Source organism: Rana temporaria, chromosome 7 (assembly GCF_905171775.1).
Source record: "Rana temporaria chromosome 7, aRanTem1.1, whole genome shotgun sequence".
NCBI lineage: Eukaryota > Metazoa > Chordata > Amphibia > Anura > Ranidae > Rana > Rana temporaria.
The window spans coordinates 48,428,185-48,452,044 of NC_053495.1; the positions used below are offsets into that span (position 1 = coordinate 48,428,185).

At 45.1% G+C, this 23,860-nt stretch overlaps 1 protein-coding gene across 1 annotated transcript in view; it reads right to left on the bottom strand.

The window, feature by feature from the left end:
* SYN2 (synapsin II) overlaps positions 1-23,860 on the bottom strand; it is a 393,026-nt gene that overhangs the window by 134,054 nt on the left and 235,112 nt on the right. Inside the window, exons 2-4 of the mRNA XM_040359324.1 lie at positions 17,937-17,994; positions 13,734-13,825; positions 10,634-10,790 (exon numbers count right to left, since the gene is read on the bottom strand). Of these exons, the coding sequence (XP_040215258.1) occupies positions 10,634-10,790; positions 13,734-13,825; positions 17,937-17,994 (307 nt within the window). The remainder of the gene's footprint in view (positions 1-10,633; positions 10,791-13,733; positions 13,826-17,936; positions 17,995-23,860) is intronic.

A 23,860-nucleotide genomic window follows, 5' to 3' on the forward strand; every position in this document is an offset into this window, starting at 1 on the left:
TTGAGCTCCAGGCCAGCAGCCATATACACAGTTAAAATACATAAAGGGAAACTTATTTTTGAATTTATTTTTTTATGTCACAATGTAGAGTATAAGATTTCCTATCATCTGTGCCCAGTCTTGCCACACAGAGTTAATCCAGCTCTGAGCAATCCTCTTTTATTTTTCAATGAAATACAACAGACTTCCAGATAAAAACCAAAGTCCTTGCTTCTGAAAAAAAGTGCACAATTCACATCCCCTCCCCTGTGTTTTGATTAACCACTTAAGGACCGCCTCCTGCACATATACGTCGGCAGAATGGCGCGGCTGGGCACAAGCACGTATATATACGTCCTGTACTTGTACCCAGCCATGGGTCGCGGGCGCGCGCCCTCGGCGCGCTCCCGCGACCCGGTCCGAAGCTCCGGGACCGCGGGTCCCGCGGACCCGATCGCCGCTCGAGTGCGGCAATCGGTCCCCGGAGCTGAAGAACGGGGAGAGCCGTGTGTAAACACGGCTTTCCCGTGCTTCACTGTGGCGGCGTATCGATCGCGTCATCCCCTTTATAGGGGAGACACGATCGATGACGTCACACCTACAACCACACCCCCCTACAGTTGTAAACACTCACAAAGTGAAGCCTAACTCCTACAGCGCCCCCTGTGGTTAACTCCCAAACTGCAACTGTCATTTTCACAATAAAGAATGCAATTTAAATGCATTTTTGCTGTGAAAATGACAATGGTCCCAAAAATGTGTCAGAAGTGTCCGCCATAATGTCGCAGTCACGAAAAAAATCGCTGATCGCCGCCATTAGTAGTAAAAAATAAAATAAAATAAAAAATGCAATAAAACTATCCCCTATTTTGTAAACGCTATAAATTTTGCGCAAACCAACCGATAAACGATTATTGCGATTTTTTTAACCAAAAATAGGTAGAAGAATACGTATCGGCCTAAACTGAGGGGAAAAAAAATTATATATATTTTTGGGGGATATTTATTATAGGAAAAAGTAAAAAATATTGAATTTTTTTCAAAATTGTCGCTCTATTTTTGTTTATAGCGCAAAAATAAAAAAACGCAGATGTGATCAAATACCACCAAAAGAAAGCTCTATTTGTGGGGAAAAAAGGACGCCAATTTTGTTTGGGAGCCACGTCGCACGACCGCGCAATTGTCTGTTAAATCGACACAGTCCCGTACTGTAAAAACACCTTGGGTCTTTAGCCAGCATATTGGTCCGGGGCTTAAGTGGTTAAATGTTTTCAAAATATGGGGTGAGTCACAGTTCAGTGCCATGAGAAAATGCAACAGCCATCATAATATACATAGAGCTGGAGGGAAGAGGGGAGCTGTGCATGTCTGCAAGCAGTGCACGAGATATGTAAATGACCTGTCACTCAAGCAAGGACTTTGGTTTTTCTCTGTTAGTCTGTTTTATTTCCCTGAACAATAAAAAGAGGATTGCTCAGAGCTGGATTAACTATGTGTGGCAAGACTGGGCACAGATGATAGGAAATATTATTCTCTACATTGTGACATAAAAAAAAAATGTAAAAAAAATTCTGTGGACAATCGTTTGTTTTGGGATTTTCCAAGCGTGTGTACGTCAGACAAAAGTCCAAAGTACAAACATGCATGCTCGAAATCAATGCTCACCAAACACGACATTAGCAGAAGGTGCCCAAAGGGTGGCGCTAAAGAGCTGAAAAACCCTGTAGTTTCATGTTTGTTGGCCGACAATGGTGTGCCGTTTGTATGGAAGACAAATTGCTGGCTGACGCCCTTCGGACAAAAGTCCTACGCTTTGCGGAAAATCTGATCGTGTGTATGAGGCTTTAGCTTATCTTCCCTCTCCCAGTGCTACTATAAAGGGGTATTAAATGGCTGATATTAACATAAATTCAGGTATTTACACTAGTTGCATTAAAAAAATACATTTTGGCTGGATTCAAATTATGGGCTGCAACACAAGCGCATATAAACGCAATGCATCTTGAGTGTTAAGGTGTGCTGCATTAGGGCAGCCCAATCATTTTGCCTGGACTGCCTCAAAGTGATATTAAACTCGAAATTGTATACACTTTTAGCAGCTGATTTAGTCACTTACTGAATATGCAGATTCTTTATCTTATAATCCCTGATTATGTTCCTGATAAAGCTGGTTTCATGATCACTTCCAGTGGCGTCTCCAGCTTTCATATTTAGGGGGGGCACATGGGGGGACAGGGACAAAAGTAGGGGGGCCAACTATAAAATGCAATTATATATATATATATATATATATATATATATATATATATATATCCTGGGGCCCTTTACTACGATCCCACTATGGGCCCTTTCATATGTTCTGCAGTGAGCTCCCTTCCTACTATACTGGGGCCCCCCAGGGTGGCAGAAAACAAGAGATATATGTCACCAGCACACCAAGAAAATATAAGGGTCCAAAGCAGTGGGAGAACTATCATTGTTGCAAAGGTTGTCTTGCCACCGGGCCCTGGTGTTCTGCCACAGTGGGGATCCCCAGCTGTCCTGTCCCTGCTATTGACAGAGCTGGTCTGGCATCTGTCTCCTTGGCAGCGGCGGCAGTCTATTAGGACCTAGTGCTGGTGACATTATGGGTGCATGCAGGGGAAGGCTGGCACTATTGGTTATAGAGAGCTGAGCCCCCAGCTGGTCACCTAGCAGCAGTAATGCTGTATAACCTTCTCTGTTGACATGCTGATCGGCATGTGATCCAGGTGATGCTCCCAGTCAGATCTAATAAACACAGTATTTATTAGCATCAAGAGTACAACCACATGAATATAATCAACCGTATGTTCAGCAGCCATGTGGGCTCTATGCCTGTAAAGTGTGGGCTTTGATCAATAAAATCTCTGATATTTATGACTAGGATTTGACTAAGAGCATCACCTGGATTGCATCCCGATCAGCATGTCAGAGAAGGGTCCACTGCTGCTAAGCAACCTGCAGGGAGCTCAACTGTCTACAACCAATAGAGATGGGCTCAGGTGTGTTTGAAATCCCACATGCTCGATCCCGCCAGGAAGCCGACACTCCACAGTGCTAATCAATGTATGGGCTGCCTAAGAGCTAAGACCAGCCATAGACAGTTTAAATCTCAGCTGGTTCAGCAGAAACTGGCTGAGATTTGAACCATTAATGAGCAGATTCTCTTATAATTATCACTAGTGGTTGCTGTATAGCCACTGGTGATAATCACTGTTTGTCGGGAGAATATAATTGCTGGGCAGGAGGGATATTCCCCTGTCACCACTGTCTGTTGATGGGGGAATCATGCAAGTTTCTTTCCTGCAATCTGTGGATGTAGGAAAGAAATTTGCACCGTATATTATCTGCCTAACTGAAAGTGAAAGTAAATTGTGAATGTTTTGAAAGAACAGGAGAGGGGGAGGGAGACAGATGGGGGGGAGAGAGAAGGGATGGAGATAATGTAGTTCAGTGATTACAGTGTACTGCAGTCTGCAGTGCACACACTTAAACACGGTCCAGGCTGGAATATCTGGTTGTGTGAGCGCTCGCATTATGCAGTGATGGCGAGCAGAGGGATGGGGAGGAATCCCCCGCAGAGCTGACTGGGGACGCTTTCCCTCTCGGGGAGCAAAATACAAAAATTGCAAAAAAAAAAATGGGGCACATGGTGGGGCACATTATGATGTTGGGGGGGTCAGGGCCCCCTCTGGCCCCCCCCTAGGGACGCCCCTGATCACTTCCCCCGCTTTCTGTTTCATGGAGGCTCCTTTCTCTTGCAGCATCCAATGAAGCCACCCTTGCATGCAGGGACTGGAGTTGTGTTGCCCTACGATGTGTGAATCAATAGACTCACACAGCCTCATAGCCTAGTGAGGCAAGGCTCCTCCCTGCTCCTCCCTCTCTATTCTCCAAGCTAACAGACTGACTCCAGACTGCATTGTTTACTGTTAACTGGTTCCAGAGAAGACCAGAAGTTCAGGGAAGCAGCATTTACAAAGCAGGAGCCTGCAGCTTTGAAAGTTGAAAAACTCCAAGAGCTGGGGTAAGAATTTTAACAAATAGTTTACTGGGAAATATTTATTTATCCTGCCCAATGTGTTAAGTTAACCACTTCATTGCCAGCATATATTAACATCCGCAGGTGGAATCTCCCATCCTGGGCAGGGCGTCATATGACGTCCTCCACTTCCCACCAGTATGGGGGGCGTGCGCAGCGTTACCGAGGAGCCGATGCGCATGCCTGGCTGCCGCAATGTCCAACAAGCACCCGCAATCGCTCCTGACAGAGCGGGAACGTGAATCTGTGTGTGTAAACACACAAATCCACGTTCTGTCAGGGGAGAGGAGACAGATCGTGTGTTCCTAGGAACACCGACCATTCTCCTCCCCCAGTCAGTCCCATCCCCCCACAGTTAGAACACACAGGGAGCACATTTAACCTCTTGATCGCCCCCTAGTGTTAACTCCTTCCCTGCCAGCAGGGCTGGACTGGGACAAAAATTTGGCCCTGGACTTCATCCAGACCGGCCCACTTTTATTCAATAAAATGCAACAACATCCCCCCCCCCCCCCGAAAAATCACGCCCACCAAAAGGCCCCTACATCCATTGTTGTATATCATGAGAGGGTGAGAGAGAGGGAAATGAGAGAGAGAGAGAGAGAGAGAGAGAGAGAGAGAGAGAGGGGAAGGGGGTGAGAGGGGGTGAGTGTAAGAAAAAGAGAGTGAGTGTAAAAGAGAGGGGGTAAGTGTAGGACCCCTTTTTACACTGAGACGTTTTTTAGGCGCTTTTGGACGCCTGTAAAGCGACTGAAAAACGCTTCCGCTGCAGTCCCAGTGTGAAAGCCTGAGTGCTTTCACACTGGGGCGCTGCCAGGGCATTAAAAAAAGTCCTCCAAGCAGCATCTCTGTTTTAAAAAATGGCCCACTGAGCCATCGGCCCACCGGGAAACTCCCTGTAGTCCCTATGGCCAGTCCATCCCTGCCTGCCAGTGACATTTATACATTTATACAGTAATTAGTGGCTATTTATAGGACTGATCGCTGTATAAATGTCAATGGTTTAAAAAAAGTGACAAAGTGTCTGTCCGCCGCAATGTCACAGTCCCGATAAAAATCACAGATTGCCACCATTACTAGTAAAAAAAAAAATATTAATAAAAAATGCCATAAATCTATGCCCTATTTTGTAGACGCTATGGGCCAGATTCTCAAAAGAGATACGACGGCGTATCTCCAGATACGTCGTCGTATCTCTGAGTCTGGCCGGTCATATCTATGCGTAACTGATTCTTAGAATCAGTTACGCATAGATTTCTATTAGATCCGACTGGCGTAAGTCTCTTACGCCGTCGGATCGTAACTGCATATTTACGCTGGCCACTAGGGGCGTGTACGCTGATTTACGCGTCAAAATATGTAAATCAGCTAGATACGCGAATTCACGAACGTACGCCCGGCCGACGCAGTACAGATACGCCGTTTACGTTAGGCTTTTGCCGGCGTAAAGTTACCCCTGCTATATGGTGACGTAAGTGCGGCGTACCAATGTTAAGTATGGCCGTCGTTCCCGCGCCGAAATTTTACGTTGTTTGCGTAACTCGTCCGTGAATGGGGCTGGACGTAATTTACGTTCACGTCAAAACCAATACGTCCTTGCGGCGTATTAGGAGCAATGCACACTGGGAGATTTCCACGGACGGCGCATGCCGTTCGTTAAGAACGTCAATCACGTCGGGTCACAGAACATTTACATAAAACACGCCCCCCTGTTCCAAATTTGAATTAGGCGGGCTTACGCCGGCCTATTTACGCTACACCGCCGCAACTTACGGAGCAAGTGCTTTGAGAATGCGTAACGTAAATAGGTTACGTTACGCCCGCACAAAGTTACGCCAAACTACGAGAATCTGGCCCACTAACTTTTGCGCAAACCAATCAAAATATGCATATTTTTTTTACCAAAAAATATGTAGAGGAATACACATCGGTCTAAACTGAGGAAAACATTTTTTTTTCTGGCTATTTATTATAGCAAAAAGTTAAAAATACTGGGGGTTATTTACTAAAGGCAAATCCACTTTTCACTACAAGTGCACTGCAAGTGCACTTGAAAGTGCACTGAATGTGAACTTGGAAGTAAAGTCGCTGTAGATCTGAGGGGGGCATGCAAGGAAAATAAAAAACAGCATTTTAGCTTGCATATGATTGGATGATAAAATCAGCAGAGCTTCCCCTCATTTCAGATCTACCCCTTTAGATTTAGAGCGACTGCATTTCCAAGTGCACTTTCAGTGCACTTGGAATAACCCCCATTGTGTTTTTTTTTTCAAAATTGTCGCTGTTTTTTTGTTTATAGCACAAAAAATAAAAAACGCAGAGGTGATCAAATACCACCAAAAGAAAACTCTACTTGTGGGAAAAATAAGGACATCAATTTTGTTTGGGTACAACATCGCACAACCACGCAATTTCAGTTAAAGTGACGCAGTGCCGTATCGCAAAAAAGTGTCCTGGTCAGGAAGGGGTTAAATTCTTACAGGCTGAAGTGGTTAAAATATGCTGTTTTTCCTCTGTTAGGGCAAAGCAGCACAAGCTATTTTCAGCTTTTTAGATTTTGTTGGAAGGCTAACTACAAAAGATTAGGGACTCTTTTAATGAGCTTTTGTTTGCTTTAGGTGGGTCTTGAATCCCCATACAAGTCTAAAGTGATGCAAAACCTTTGAAGTAAGTCAAATGCAGGTTAGAAAAAGGTCAGCTGCACCTGTCAGTACATTCTGAATGATCCTAGAAGTATCCGAACCTGTCAAACTGATGTTGACACAAATACAGACCTTTTATTTTTTAGTATTAAAGATCTATGCAATAAAAGAACAATAGGGATGAGCTGAACACCCCCCGGTTAGGTTTGCCCCAGAACATGCAAAAAAAAAATTTGAACTCGCGAACACCGTTAAAGTCTATGGGACATGAAAAAGTGCTAATTTTAAAGGTTAATACAGTTATTGTCATAAAAAGTGTTTGGGGACCCGGGTTCTGCACCAGGGGACATATATCAATGCAAAAAAAAAATGTTTTAAAAACTTTACGGGAGCAGTGATTTTAATAATGCTTAAAGTGAAACAATAAAAGTGAAATATTCCTTTCAATTTTGTACCTGGGTGGTGTCTATAGTATGCCTGTAAAGTAGTGCATGTTTCCCATGTTTATAACAGTCCCTGCACAAAATGACATTTCTGAGGCCGGATTCACACTTGTGCGTTGCGTTTTTGAACTCTGTTCTCTTTGCCAAGTTCTCAATCAGCTGTTCAGCGGATTTAGCATTCAGCATTCCCCAGGACTGTGAGGTCATACGGGGGCGTGGTCACCGGGTGGCATCACCCTATGACCACGCCCCATGCCTATATAAATTTTTGCGCACCATGCAACCAGCATTACAGCGGGACGGAGCGTCGAGTCGAGTCAACATCTCAAGAAGAGAAGAGGGAAGAAGGCAACGAGGAAGACCGGGCCCCCACTAGTAAAAGAGCTGGAAGAAGATAGCGATGGTGCCCGGCAGAAGGAAGAAAGCGCCGGAGAGCGGGAGAAGAACCGGAGAGCGCGGAGAAGGCAGAGTCGTAAGAAGACCACCGGAGCTGCCTAATAAATTACTTTAAAAACCTGTGTAGTGTTTTTTTATTGACATTTTTCTTCCACCAGGTGAATGGGTAGGGGTACGATGTACCCTATACTCATTCACATAGGGTGAGGGGCCGGGATTAGGGGGCTCCCTTATTAAAGGGGGCTCCTTGATTCCGATAAGCCCCCTGCCGCAGACAACGACAACCAACGGCCAGGGTTGTCGGAAATAGGCCCTGTGCTCATCAACACACCAACCCCATGTTAAGGGCATGCGGCCTGGTACGGTTTAGGAGAGGGGGGTGCGCTCTCTCATCCCCACCCCCTTTCTTGACCGGCCGGGCTGCGTGCTCGGACAAGGGTCTGGTATGGATTTTGGGGGGACCCCAACGCCGGTTCCCCCTCATGATCCCTGTTCAGAACGCAACACATGTGCGAATCAGATGCGTGCCCATAGAAGATAATGGCTTGAATTCGCACCTGAGCCGCGCCGCAATGCCTAGAAAACGCACACTTTTTTGGGCAATGCGCAGTGCGAATGCATCGCACATATGTGAACCAGCCTCCTTAAAATCAATGTATTTTATAATGTTATGCGAATCGGATGTGGTTTAAGCCGCAACCAATTCGCATAGGTGTGAACCCGGCATAAAGGAAAAAAAGTAATTTTAAACTACTCGCGGCTATTCATGAATTGTCGGGTCCCGGCAATACAGATAAAAGTCATTGAAAAATATTAAGGGGCACCCGACCTGAATATAAAGCTCATCCCTAAGACCCCTTTCACACTGAGGAGTTTTTCAGGCGGTACAGCGCTAAAAATAGCACCTAAATACCGCCTGAAAAACTCCTGCCCAGCCTTCTCAATGTGAAAGCTCGAGGGCTTTCACACTGAGGCGATGCGCTGGCAGGAGAGAAAAAAATCTCCTGCAAGCAGCATCTTTGGAGCGGTGAGAGGAGCGGTGTGTATACCGCTCCTTCACCGCTCCTTCCCATTTAGAACAATGGGAAACTGCGGTAATACTGCCCGCAATGCGCCTCCGCAGAGGCGCATTGCGGGCGGTATTAACCATTTATCGGCCGCTAGCGAGGGTTAATACCGCACCGCTAGTGCCCAAATCCCGCGGCAATTCTGACGGTATAGCGCCGCTATTTTTAGCGGCGCTATACCGCCACCGAGCCTCCCGCCCCAGTGTGAAAGGGGCCTAAGGAACAAATATATAGAAATATCTATACATATTTACATGGAATTTTTACCGTAATATTTACTATTTATATTAAAAAAATCAGCCATTTAATTCACCAGAACCTGCAAATAATTATCTTCTGATTGGACTGCCCATTTAAATGTCCTGCAGCAATTGATATTTAATGTAAGTTTCATATACACATTGGGCCAGATTCACAGAATAAGTACGCCGGAGTATCTGCTGATACTCCGGCGTACTTTCAAATTTGCCGCGTCGTATCTTTATTTTGCATTCACAAACAAAGATACGACGGCATTTGGCTAAGATCCGACAGGCGTACGACTAGAAAGGACGTAACGCACGTCGCCGTTCAAAACATAACGTCGGGGGGACGTCATTTCACGCAAAGCACGGCAGGAAATTTCAAAATGGAGCATGCGCAGTACGTTCGGCGCGGGAACGCGCCTAATTTAAATGGTACACGTCCCATTTGAATTAGGCGGGCTTGCGCCGGACGGCTTTACGCTACGCCGCCGCAAGTTTACACGCAAGTGCTTTGTGAATCAAGCACTTACGCTGAAAACTTGCGGTGGTGTAATGTAAATGGGATACGTTACGCCGCAGCGCAGGTACCTGAATCTGGCCCATTGCTGCTATCATTGGAGTACTGCTGGACTTTGAAGAAGGGGAAACACCCCGAAAGCTTGTCCTGAAAAATTATATGTTAGTGCAAATAAAAAAAGTATCATGGACAGTACTACATTCTCTGTCACAATACGATTGCACTGATACGGCTACAATCACGTCAAGTATTGCTGACATCTTAGAAAAATGGGAAAGCGACATTGGTAAAAAAATTGATAAAACACAAATGATAGGTGCAGTATATAACCATGCCGCGGACATCACCACCATAGAAGCAAATTATAAATGTATGGTGCGATGGCACATGACCCCATCAAGAATGAATAAGATCCACCCTAGAAACTCAGAGTTATGTTGGAGAAACTGTAAACAAAAAGGAACAACACTACATATATGGTGGGACTGCCCGAGAATGCAGGAATATTGGAAAGAAATCTTGAAATATATCGCAGAAATAACAGGAGAGACGATTCTATGTAGCCCGCTGACCTGTTTGTTTCACGGAACTGAAAAAACAAAAAAACAATATGGAACAACTCTGGTCCCAGTGTTGTTAAACGCAGCGAAGGCTCTGATCCCCAAAAATTGGTTACACCCAAAGAGGCCATCAATTAAAGAGTGGATAGAAAGGGTGGAATATATAGAAGAGATGGAGTATCTTGCCTGCAGAGAGTTAGGAGAAGAGGACAGAAACAGGATGGTTTGGGAAAAGTGGAAAGTGTTCAAATCCACAGAAAAGTTCGTCCAGGGAACGACAGAAGCAGAAAGATGATAAACCATAAAAGAAGATTGCATGGCACACAGATCCGGGGGGGGGGGGGGGAAAGGGGGGAGGAAAGGGGGGGGGGGGAAAAAAAGGGGAGAAAAAAAAAAAAAAAAGGGGGGAATAATAACGATATGCTAATGTAGTTAGATTCGTCAAGCGGGAAAACACCAACTTAACAGTTTAAAAATGTTAAATCAGTAATATCAAAAAAAAAAAAAAAACACAAAAAAAAATAAAAAAAAAATATAAACAAAAACCCACGAATGATGCGAAGCCGCAAGAGAGATGCTAAGGGCGGGCGAACCGTGAGCTAGCCTCTCGGCCATATGTGAGCAGAGTCTGACGTGAAAAAAAAAAAAAAAAAAAAAAAAAAGTATTGCTGACATCTAAAACACAAATGCACAATAAGAAGACCCATTTCCCAGTACTTACCACCCATGGCTTATCACAGAAGTTATAAATGGACTCCAGAGAGTTGACACTGGGGATACCAGCATACTGCATGCCAATAATAAGGTTGCGGAAGTCTTCATTTTCTGCCATGCTAAAAGAATGTTGTCGGATGAAGACAAAATCTGGCCGAAATGACCTAGACACAATAAGACAGTTTTTGTTTGATAACAAAGCACAAAATCGAGAAAGTACCATGAAAATACAGTGCTAAGCAGTTTTTAGAAGACCGTACAGAAAAACTATACTACATCAATTTGAGCGCACATCATATCACCTGGGATCACAGGGTGCTGCAATGACCACAATGGATGGTTCTGTTGTGATCAAGTCCGTAAAAAGGAATGTGTCACTAGCAGACCAGATCGCTGCTCTTGAGCTAGTTAACCACTTGCTTACTGGGCACATATACCCCCCCCCCCCCCCCACCCTCCTGCCCAGGTGAAATTTCAGCTTCCGGCACTGCGTTGCTTTAACTGACAATTGCACAGTCGTGCGACGTGGCTCCCAAACAAAATTGACGTCCTTTTTTCCCCACAAGTAGAGCTTTCTTTTGGTGGTATTTGATCGCCTCTGCAGTTTTTAATTTTTGCGCTATAAACAAATAATAGCGTACATTTTGAAAAAAAAAATCTATATTTTTTACTTGTTGCTATAATAAATAGCCCGATTTAAAAAAAAAAATGCTCATTCTAGGCCGATACGTATTCTTCAACATATTTTTGGTAAAAAAAAAAAATCGCAATAAGCGAATGGTTTGCGCAAAAGTTATAGCGCCTACGAAATAGGGAACAGAATTATTATTTTTTATTATTTATTTTTTTACTAGTAATGAAGGCGATTTGCGATTTTTATCGGCACTGCGACATTATGGTGGACACATCGGACACTTCTGACACATTTTTGGCACCATTCACAGTTATACTGCGATCAGTGCTATACTGTAAATATGCACTGATTACTGTATAAATGTGACTGGCATTGAAGGGGTTAACACTAGGGGGTGAGGAAGGGGTTAAATGTGTACCCTGCCTAGTGTTTCTAACTGTGGGGGAAGGGGAGTGACTGGGGGAGATGACCGATCTGTGTCCCTATGTACAAGAGACACAGATCGGTCTCCTCTCTCCCTGACAGGACGTGGATCTGTGTGTTTACACAGATCCACGTCCTTGTCTCTGGAACCGCCGATCGCGGGTGCCTAGCGGACATCGTGGCTGCCAGGCACGCGCATCGGCATCTCAGTGATGCGGCGGGGCATGCATGCGTCGGCGGCGCTCACGCACCCCCCAGTGGCTGGGGGCCGTATATAGACGGCCTCCCGGCAATTTGGATCCACACTGCGGCCGTATAAAGTTGTACGGCCGTCAGGAAGTGGTTAAAGACTCTTTCATCAAGCATCAGTGACATTAAAAGAGAAGGTGTTGCAGCACAAACAGCTTATTTTTATTGCTCATTCAGTAATACAGAACTCAACAACAGTTTTAAAGCGGGAGTTCACCCCAAAATCAACTTTCTGCAGTTAGATCCAGCATACTGCTGACAGCTGCAGTATGCTGGTCTTTTTTTTTTGGTACTTATCGTTTTAGCAGTATTTCTTCTATGGCTCAGAGCGGGGAATCCTGCGGGGAATGGGCGTTCCCGAAGGCAAGCAAGTTGATTGACGGCCTTCGATAGCGCGTCACGGCTTCCGAAAATAGCCGAGGTGACACTTGGCTGTTTACGGCGCCTGCGCCTGCCGTGTAGAGCTGACTGCGCAGGCGCCGTAAATTGCAGAGTGTCACTTGTGTGTATTTTCGAAAGCCGTGACGCGCTATCGAAGGCTGTCAATCAACTTGCTTGTCTTCGGGAACGCCTATACCAGGAAGTAATCCCCGCTCGGAGCCATAGAAGAAATACTGCTAAAACGATAAGTACCAAAAAAAAGACCAGCATACTGCAGATGTCAGCAGTATGCTGGATCTAACTGCAGAAAGTTGATTTTTGGGTGGACTCCCGCTTTAAGCATTCCTGCCTCTTCTACGGATATACTCAGGCCTTTTTTTCAGGTGGAACTTGATGGTCTGGTTAGAACTGGGAGCTTCAAGAGGCAGACAGGGGCAGACATAGGAAACTAGTAGTCGATTGCCCCTGTCTGCCTCTAGAAGCTCCCAGAAATAGAGTAGAGATAGGGTAGGAGGGTTAGCCACTAATATATGAATATTTATCTGACCTCAGACAATCCTTGGGGAAAGAGAGAAGTGCTCAGAAGGTGTGGATGGGGGGGAAATAAATATTTGGGAGGGTTGTTTTCCTGAAAACTGATGTTTTTTTGTCTCTGTTTTCTTTGCAAATTATTGGGAATACTTCCTAATAATGCCAAAGATTTCTCAAAGTTCTGCAAATGTAACCTTATGCCGCGTACACACGATCATTTTTCGGCATTAAAAAAAGTTGTTTTTCAAAAACGTCATTTAAAATGTTTGTGTGTGGGCTGCACATAATTTTTCAGGTTCTGAAAAACTAAAAAAAAAAATCGAACATGCTGCATTTTTTAACGTCGTTTTAAACTATGACGTTTTTCGGGTTGTAAAAAATGATTGTGTGTGGGCTAAAGCGATGTAAAAAACCTGTGCATGCTCAGAAGCAAGTTATGAGACGGGAGCGCTCGTTCTGGTAAAACTACCGTTCATAATGGAGTAAGCACATTCATCACGCTGTAACAGACAGAAAATCGCAAATCGTCTTTTACTAACAAATCAGCTAAAGCAGCCCAAAGGCGAATGGAACTTCCCCTTTATAGTGCCGTTGTACGTGTTGTACGTCACCGTGCTTTGCTAGATCATTTTTTAAAAAGATGGTGTGTGGGCAACGTCGTTTTAATGATGAAGTTGGGAAAACATAGTTTTTTGGACATGCTAAAAAAAACTAATTTTTTTTTTCATGCTGAAAAATGATCGTGTGTACGCGGCATTAGTTATCTAAAATTTAAAGACATATGAAGTCTCCATAAAATAAGCCACAGAAGGCCAGTTATACTTATCAAGACTGTAGCTGCAAAGTGTGTGAGGATCTTATGGTACATGATTTACCCAATGCAACTCACCGGACAACTTTGGCACCATTCCGGAAGGCCTGCAGGTCTACAGCATAAGTCCCATCAGAATGAGCAACAAGATTTATTTCTGAAAATTCAGCCTGGGATTAAGAAAACAAATACATGATTAAATAACAAGCTTAAAGGATAAATAAGTTCACCTTTAGTAACATGTTACATATTACACTTGTATTCCACCCACCCAGCCATGACATTTATTCACAGCGATCTGTAATTGAACTACAAATCCCGTCAGCCGCAGCACAGATGGTTTGTAGTTCTCAATGAACTACTAGGGCGCCAGTACCAATCACGCCTTTGTTTACTTAACACTGTGTTTACTACACTTCAGTTTGTAAATTCACAGGAAAATTCTATGTCCTCAAAATCTTTGTCGCAATGGGTGTGCGGTGCGTGGCGATTTATATAGGCCTCTTATGACGTCACAGTCCCAGCATGCTCCGGGTGGTGACGACATAAGGGGGCGGGGTAATTATGTTGTCACCACCCGGAGCATGCTAGGATTGTGACATCATAAGAGGCCTATATAAATCGCCGTGCACCGCACACCTGGCATTACAGCCGCAGGGCGCCCCCCTGCCCCAACCCCCCCTCATGTTAAGGGCATGCCGCCTGGTATGGTTCAGGAGGGGGGGCGCCCATCCGTCCCTACCGCTCGCCCGTCCCCACCCCCTTTCCTGACCGGCCGGTCTACGTGCTCGCATAAGGGTCTGGTATGGATTTGGGGGGGACCCCCATGCCATTTTTCCGGGGTAGGGGGTTCCCCTTAAAATTCATACCAGACCTAAGGGCCTGGTATGCTCCTAGAGGTGGAACCCATGCCGTTTTTATATTTAAAATTTGGCATCGAGTTCCCCCTTCTGGAGGCGACTTGTTCTGTTGTTTATGTGTGTGTCAGGTTTTTATGTTAGTGAGCTCTTATAGAAAGCCAACTCAGGGTTCCCCTCACTCAAGGCAATTACACCTTATATGCCAGGCGTCTTTACTTTACTGAGTAATCAGCAGGCGCTATTTAAAGCCAACCTAAAGCTATAGAAGACCACAACTAATTTTTGCCACCGCACATGCAGCGTGCCACACTTTATCCTTCTCTGACAGAAGGGCCCAAGGTATGGTCCTGCACACAGGAATGCTGCTATCAAATGGCCGCAATTACACCTTATATGCCAGGTGTCTTTACTTTACTATGTAATCAGCAGGAACTATTTGGAGTTCCACACTAGAAATGAACTTTCTATTAACTGCTTGCCTTTAATGTAAAAAATATATTTTTTATTTTTTTTTACTCACTTCTATCTGGCTGTTACTAGGCATATTTCGTAATCTGCCTAGTTCCTGGTTCTAGGTGATTCAACTGTCCTAAGATCCCTGGGAAATGATGACACTCATTTCTCAGGAGTCTCTGGGCATTACTGTGCCTAAAAATCACCCAGCATGCACCTCTCCCTGAAAACCAGGAAGAAAGAGGAACTGGGTTTCACATGCCCACACATATGATGGATACGGCCACAACATGGAGGATATAAGGCAAGTGTTTTCAATGATTTCTGGAATGATTGGGGAGCTATTAATAGGTTTTAGGGACGATTTAATGTGATTAATTTTAGCTTGCAAAAAAAAAATATATGCCTGGAACCCCGCTTTAAAGCCACCTAAAGCTATAGAAGACCACAACTATTTTTTGCCACTGCACACGCAGAGCGCCACATTTTGTCCTTCTCTGGCAGAAGGCCCCAGGGTATGGTCCTGCACACAGGAATGCTGCTTTCATAAATTGTGGGTGCAATGCTTTGCAGGCTACATGGTAAAAAAAATAACACATGCACATTTTTTTACATGCAAAATCGTGTGCATTTACTATTATTTTCTTTTACAAAAGGTGAACTTAGCCTTTAAGAAAGCAGTACTTATAAGCTGTGTTGTGGCACTGTACCCAAGACCACCATTAATTAATTAAAAGGGGCTTGTAGTTTAACCAGTTAGCAACCGCCCTATAGACGAAATACGTCTACAAGGCGGTTGCTTAACTCTGGGAGGGCGTCAATGTACGTCCTCCCAGAGTCGCGCTCCCTTGCGCCCTATGGGGCGCGCACACGGGAGTCTCCGTGACCGCCGGGTCCTCCGGACCCGGCTGATCACGGATCACGGTAAATCGCCGCTGATAGCGGCGATTTACCACGTGATCGCTCCGTCCAATGACGGAGCGATCACTAGTAAACAAACCGGCGTCATGTGATGACGCCGGTTCCTCCCTCTCCTCTCTGTACCGAACGGTACAGTGTGAGAGAGGAGAGGGGAGAGAGCGGAAGCAGCAGCAGCTGCTGCTGCTGCTTCGGGCTGGATCTGTGACACATGCAGTCACAGATCCAGCCATCGATCCTTCCCTGTGCAATACTCTGCAATACAAGCCATACTCTGCAATGCCCCCACACTCTGCAATGCCCCCACACTCTGCAATGCCCCCACACTCTGCAATGCCCCCACACTCTGCAATGCCCCCACACTGTGCAATACCCCAAAATACTCTGCAATGCCCCCACACTCTGCAATGCCCCCACACTGTGCAATACCCCAAAATACTCTGCAATGCCCGCAATACTCTGCAATGCCCGCAATGCCCCGCAATACTCCGCAATGCCCCGCAATACTCCGCAATACCCCGCAATACCCCGCAATACTCCGCAATACCCCGCAATACTCCGCAATACCCCACAATACCCCGCAATACTCCGCAATACCCCACAATACCACGCAATACCCCGCAATACTCCGCAATACCCTGCAATACCCCACAATACTCCGCAATACCCCACAATACTCCGCAATACCCCACAATACTCCGCAATACCCTGCAACGTCGTCTATGGGGATTTTTAAGTAGCGAAGTTTGGCGCCATTCCACGAGCGTGTGCAATTTTGAAGGGTGACATGTTGGGTATCTATTTACTCGGCGTAACTTCATCTTTCACATTTACAAATTTTCACAAATTACAGAATTTTCAGTCTTTTTTCTTTTATAGCGCAAAAAATAAAAAACCCAACGGTGATTAAATACCACCAAAAGAAAGCTCTATTTGTGTGAAAAAAAGGACGAAAATTTCATTTGGGTACAGTGTTGTATGACTGAGTAATTGTCATTCAAATTGTGAGAGCACCGAAAGCTGAAAATTGGTCTGGTTATTAAGGGGGTTTACGTGCCTGGTGGTCAAGTGGTTAAATAGAAGCCCTTTAGCTGACTGGCTCCTCTCTATATAGCACCATGGAAAGTCTTCCCCTTACCCAAGTCCCACGGAAATGGAGTGACCTATAGACCAAAGAGTGTTCTGGTTAGCCCAGAGTATATCTGGATGGTAGGACCTAGAACTCCTGGATGGTAGGACCTAGAATGTTGCCCCTTGGAGACAAGAGATTTATGTGTTGGTTGAGTTATCAGAAGCCAAACACAGTTCCTGCCATGCTTTTGGATAGATTTTTCATGTTTAAAGTCCTGTTAGTGCATGGCCCATTTTATAACGTGTTTTAACAGGACATCTTTTAATTCAACCCTTGAAGACTCAATGTTTCCTCCTCCTTGCTCTTATAGTAGAATCACAGCAAACATGTGAGGACAACTTTAGTTTCACAAAATAGAATATCATATTAAAGAATGTGTCATGCCTTCATTAAATAAGGCTCATAGTCTTCATTGACTTTAGTTTGTTTGAATTAAATCAATGCTGCCATCTAATGAACATTTCGTTTAACTGCACCATTTTCATTCAATTCTGTTAGTTAGAATAGCTGGTTAGTTTTGGTCCATGCAAGCCTCTGTATTTCCTTCCCAGAATGCTTTGCACCATTTTCAGGCCTTTCTTTCCATTTTCTCCTTGGAAGCAAGCACATGTCTGCTGAGTTCTATCCCACGTTAGCCATACCGATCCATCTCCGGTACGTTTATCTTTGTGTCTCTAGCTAGGTAGTTAGGGATGCTCTAATTGTGTGATTATTTACTAATTGTACTTGTTTGTATCTGTTTCAGTTTTACTCTATCTTGTACTAATAGAAGTTCAAAAGGATTCGGCGCCTACTGGAATGCATTGGTATGAGAGGAGTTAACAGTGTGCCCGAATACACCTCAGTCACGTGTAGTGAGGGGCATAACAGAATGTATAGTAAATGTATGTAAAAATCTTATGATGTTTCTCCTTTTACCTGTTCAATCCGTATGTCATAGTCCCCTTGAAGCTTCTTTCCTCTAAAACATTTTGCCCTGAAAAAAGAAAGAAATTTGAGTAAAGCTTAAAAAAAAGACAACATATACTATAAAACTTGTAACATGGTCAAGTTCAAAACCTTTCAAGAAAGAATATCATATACAACTAATAGAACATCAAACTGTATGACAAGTTGGCAAACAGTTATTCTCCAGAATGCAGGTTTTTATCCACAAAATGCATGGTGTGCATACAAGTCACTATGGAGAGACTTTCCAGCTGCCTTGAAATATCAATTATCATGGGAGGTCCAAAGAGCAGTGGTGTTCCAGGCCTGGAACCTGGCACCTGTACCTAATGTGCTGAAGCAAGAGTTCTTACTTCTAAGGCCTCGTACACACGAGGGGACATGTCCGATGAAAACGGTCCGCGGACCGTTTTCATCGGACATGTCCGCTCGGAGATTTCGGTCTGATGGTTGTACACACCATCAAACCGAAATCCGCGCGGACAGGATACGCGGTGACGTGGCCGCGACGATGAAACGGCGACGTGCGCGACCCTGGAAGGTCAATGCTTCCACGCATGCGTCGAATCACTTTGACGCATGCGAGGGCTTTCGGCCGAGCGGACATGTCCGGTAAGTCGTACAGACGACCGAACATGTCCGACGGACAGGCTTCCAGCGGACATGTTTCTTAGCATGCTAAGAAACATTCGTTCGCTGGAAACCTGTCCGATCCGCCGGAAAATTGTCCGGTCGGCCGTACACACGACCAAACATGTCTGCTGAAACTGGTCCGCGGACCAGTTTCAGCAGACATGTTCGGTCGTGTGTACGAGGCCTAAGTGTTCACTGTCAACACCCACCATGAAGACTGGAGCTAAGGCTTTTAGCACAAACAGTACCAATCATTCTGCTATCATACTACTACTCTGACTGCCATCGTTATTGTGGCTTCCAACCTAAAGTAAACATGTTCTACAAGAAATATGGTGGCTGATATTGTTGTCTTCCTTCTGCTGGCTGGCAGGCTGGTAAGGCTGATGTACTAGCTTGAACACTTTCTGAGTCACTAACTCGCAATGGGTATGTATACAATAATGTTAGGAAAATAGCTTAAAGCCTCGTACACACGCATGGTTTTCTCAGCAAGAACCAGCAAGTAAACTGCTGGCAGAGCTTTCGTGCCGAGTAAACCGAGCGTGTGTAGGAGACTTTTGAATGGAGTGTCTGTACACTCGACCGGCAAGAGATTCTTGCCAAGAATCTCATCAGGAAAAACGATGGGCTTCAGACCTTACCTGCATACTGTACTGAAAGCATTGAAGCAAGAAAGTCTACAAGGTAACTGCAAACTAGCAAGCTCAGAAGGCAGCATACAGGTTTCCCTTATGTCGGGTTTCTATAAGCTCCAGAAAATGTAAAGTTTAAAGCTGGGCTCCAGACACTTTTGTAAATACACAGTTGAAATACACATATGTAGGCTGTCTTATCTGCAAAAGGTTCGTACTTATGTGCAGCCACTTTCATAATTCATTCAACTTCACTAGAAAGCTCAACCAACACACCCGTTTTTCTGCTGCAGTAAGGCTACTTTCACGCCAAGGCAGTTTTCAGGTGCTTTAGCGCTAGAAATAGCCTCTGCAAAGCGCCTAAAAACCGCCTCCCATTCATTGCAGTGTGTCTTTTGACAATGGGGTGTTGCGCTTGCAGCACGTTACCTAAAGTCCTGCAAGCAGCATGTTTGGGGCGGGTTGGAAGCGCTGTGTTTAGAGCGTCTGAAACGCCCTGCCCATTGCAATGACTAGGCAGTGCTCCCAAAGCACCTTAAAAAGGGCTTTGAAAGTGCCGCAAAATGGGAGTTTTTACCCCTTTTTTGGGGTAAAACATGCCCCACTAGCGGCCGAAAAGCCCAGCAAAAGCGCCGCTAAAACAGCATTAAATCGCCGCAAAAACGAGCAGTGCTTTATCGCTAACAGCCGGCGCTGCCAGTGTGAAAGTAGCCTTGAGGAATTCAGTGATGCCACCTCCCCAGCTGCACCTTTTTTGATTGGACCCTGAAGGAGCAGCAATGCATTGGATATGTCATCCCTTTGTTCTCTCCTCCTCCCAGTGTGTTCTTTGTCAGCACATGTGCATGCAACAGAGCTGACTGACTAAGAGAATAGAGAAACGTTTTTATGCTAGTTGGAACCAAAAGGTACATTTCATTACAGTGGAACCTCGGATTGCGAGTGATGCGGTTATCGAGCATTTCGCAATACAAGCAATTTTTTTTTTTTTAAATCCTGACTCGGTTTGCGAGTGATGTCTCTCAAAACGAGCCTGATTTAAGCCTCTGTGGTGTGCAGTACCGCATTTGGCCAGAGGTGTGGGGGCGCTGGAGCCATTCGGAAATACTCGGTTCCTGAATGTTTCCGAGCCTTTCCGGGGGTTTCCGAGGGCAGCCGAACGATCTCCGAGTATTTCTGAGTCTCCCGGCACCTCCCACCTCTGGCCACATGTGGTATTGCATGCCATAGAAGTCAATCTGGAACAAATTATTTTTGTTTCCATTGACTCGCTTTGATATGCGAGTGCTTTGGATTACAAGCATTCTCCTGGAACGGATCATGCTCGTAATCCAAGGTTCCACTGTAATTTAAACTGCAGATTTCTAAGACTTTGAATTATAAATGTATATCAACAGCTACACTGCAGCGGCAAGATATAGTGACTACAGTAATTGTTATATACTATGGCCCGGATTCACATACATCGGCGCATATTTTTGCGGGCGTAGCGTATCTAATATACGCTACGCCGACGCAGCACACAGAGGCAAGCACTGGATTCACCAAGCACTTGCTCCCACTCTCTCTTAAAGATACGCTGGGTTTCCTCGGCGTAAGTGGGCGTGAGCCATGCTAATGAGGCGTGACCCCATGCAAATGATGGGGCAAGCGCCATAGAAGTACTTAAAATGAACGGCGCATGCGCCGTCCCGTGGCTGCATCCCTGTGAGCATTGCTCAGAATCACGTCGGAACTACTCCCTAAGTTCAACAACTCGCATTCGGCGCTCTATAAGTATTTATTCCAATCCAATCCTAAGATACGATGGATCACTGCCTACGACGTGAACGTAACCTACGCCCAGCCCTATTCACGTACAACGTAAACGACAAAAGATACGACGGCTTGTGTTCCCTGGTCCATACCTTTGCATGAGTTGCACCTCCTATATGGGGAATAACTTTACGTCGGACGTACGACTTACGCAAGCCACGTATATTATGCGCCAGGCGCAAGTACGTTCGTGAATCGGCGTATCTCCCTCATTTGCATATGTGCATAGAAAATCAATGGGAGCAGCAAATGCGCCCAGCGTAAATATGCGCCGGCGTAGGAAAGTTACGTCCGTCGGATGAAGCCTATTTTCGGGCGTATCTCAGTTTATGGGCACAGCGCATAGATACGACGACGCATAATTACACTTACGCGGCGTATCTCGAGATACGTTGGCGTAAGTGCTTTGTGAATCTGGGCCTATGGCTTTTTTTTTGTGTTGCATTAATTTGAGCTACAAGAAAATGTCGTGACCAACTCGGATAATAATATCTGCGAGACCACATTTATTATCAGTGGGGACCATTTTTTTATGGACTGATTAAATAAAACAGTCTTATTTCCATAAAGCCTGCAGGACAGGTATGGCTTATGTACAGATCCAATTTAACCAGTGGGTTGAACATCACAGACAACCATTTCTATGTCTGGAGCCAAAGGCATTGAAGATAATCGTCAAGATTAAACATGGAAGAAACCTTGGCTAGATGAAACAATATTAACTTTTATGTTGCCTTGTGAAGTTATTAAAAGTGTGTTATTTAAAAGAATGAAATGCCATAAAATAATTTAGGAATTACATTCTCGGATGAAGTCTGGAGGCTTATATTATTGCATTATGAATGGAACTTTTCAATTCATAATGCATTGCCTAATAAGCCTAAATTACATGCACATACATCAAATTCTGCATTTATCCATTTTTGAATAAATCGAATCATGCAAAAGCAGTTTGTCAAGCTGTCATACTTTACGAATATTCATGGGCCAACAAAAAAAAAATCAGTTTTATAAATAAATGAATACAATTGAAATTAACAAATAAATGCTCCAAAAAATGACTTAATGCACATGAATAACTAAAATAAGTTCCCATTTTACAACAGCAGATTCCCCTTTCACATTATAAGCTACCCCCATTACATCAGAGCCCCCCTTCCATCAGAGTCCCCCATTCACAACAGAAAAGTCCTCCCATCAAATCACAGTTCTTCCCTTCACATCTTAAGGTGATTGTAAACCCTTACAGACCACTTTATGCTACAGGAAAGCCTATAATAAGGCTTACCTGGAGCTACTCAGAATATCTCCTAAACATACAGGGGCAGATCCACAGAGATCTGAACCCGCGTAGCGTATCAGAGATACGCTACGCCGCCGTATCTTACCTGGCTTTAGTTCGAATCCTTAAAGATTTTGCGCCGTACGTTACGGCAGGGTAGTCTATCTCTGGTGGCGTAACGGCGCGTAATTCAAATTGGCGATTAGGGGGCGTGTTTCATTTAAATGAAGCGCGTCCCCGCGCCAAATGGACTGCACATGCGCCGTCCCTAAATTTCCCGCCGTGCATTGCGCTAAATGACGTTGCAAGGACGTCATTTTTTTTAACATAGAAGTGAATTCCGTCCATCCCGATTCACGGACGACTTACGCAAAAAAAAATTCAAATGAAACGCGGGAATGACGGCCATACTTAACATGGCAAGTCTAACTATACGCCGCAAAACAGCAGCTTTAACTGTACGCCGGAAAAAGTCGACTAGAGACGACGTAAGAGAATGCGACGGCGCGCGTACGTTCGTGGATCGTCGGAAATAGCTAATTTGCATACTCGACGCGGAAAACAACGAGAACTCCACCCAGCGGACGCCGAAGTATTGCATCTAAGATCCGAAGGCGTACAAAGCTATACGCCTGTCGGATCTAACCCAGATGCCGTCGTATCTTGGTTTGAGGATTCAAACCAAAGATACGACGCGGGAAATTTGAAAGTACGCCGGCGTATCAGTAGATACGCCGGCGTACTCTCTTTGTGAATCTGCCCCACACGGTTTAGGGGAAATCCCCTGAATATGCCGATGTCATCGTCACATGCGCACTGGGGCAAACTGAAACAACAGCACATACCGTATATACTCGAGTAAAAGCCAAGTTTTTCAGCCCATTTTTTAGACTGAAAAACTCCCCCTCGGCTTATACTCGAGTAAACCGTACCTTTCATTACTAAAACAGCATGTGTCTCCCGCTGTGTAATGCAGTCTGTTCGGCCGTCCATTGTAAGAAAGCCCCGCCTCCTCCTTGTCTGTGATAGGCGGAACACTGATACAGTTTCCCAGCATCGTATCAGTGTTCCTCTATCACGGACGGACTAGGAGGAGGCGGGGCTTTGTTTCAATGGACGGCCGAACAGACTGCATTACACAGCGGGAGACACATCCTGTTTTAGTAATGAAAGGTACAGCTGCAACCGGGCACAGTGAGAGACAGAAACTGGGCACGGTGACTTACAGCAACTGGGCACAATTAGACTGCAAATGGGCACGATTAGACTGCAAATGGGCATTGTTTACCCAGTAGCTGCTGCATTTTCCCACCCTAGGCTTATACTCGCGTCAATACATCTTCCCAGTTTTTTGTGGTAAAATTAGGTGCCTCAGCTTATATTCGGGTCGGGTTATACTCGAGTATATATGGTATGTGCCGTTGCTTCAGTGACAGTGCCGTTACCGGCGGCTCCCGCCCGCAGTGATGTCATTGCAGCTCCGGCCGATCACAGCGCCGGACCTGCAATACCCGAAAGTAACCCCTGGG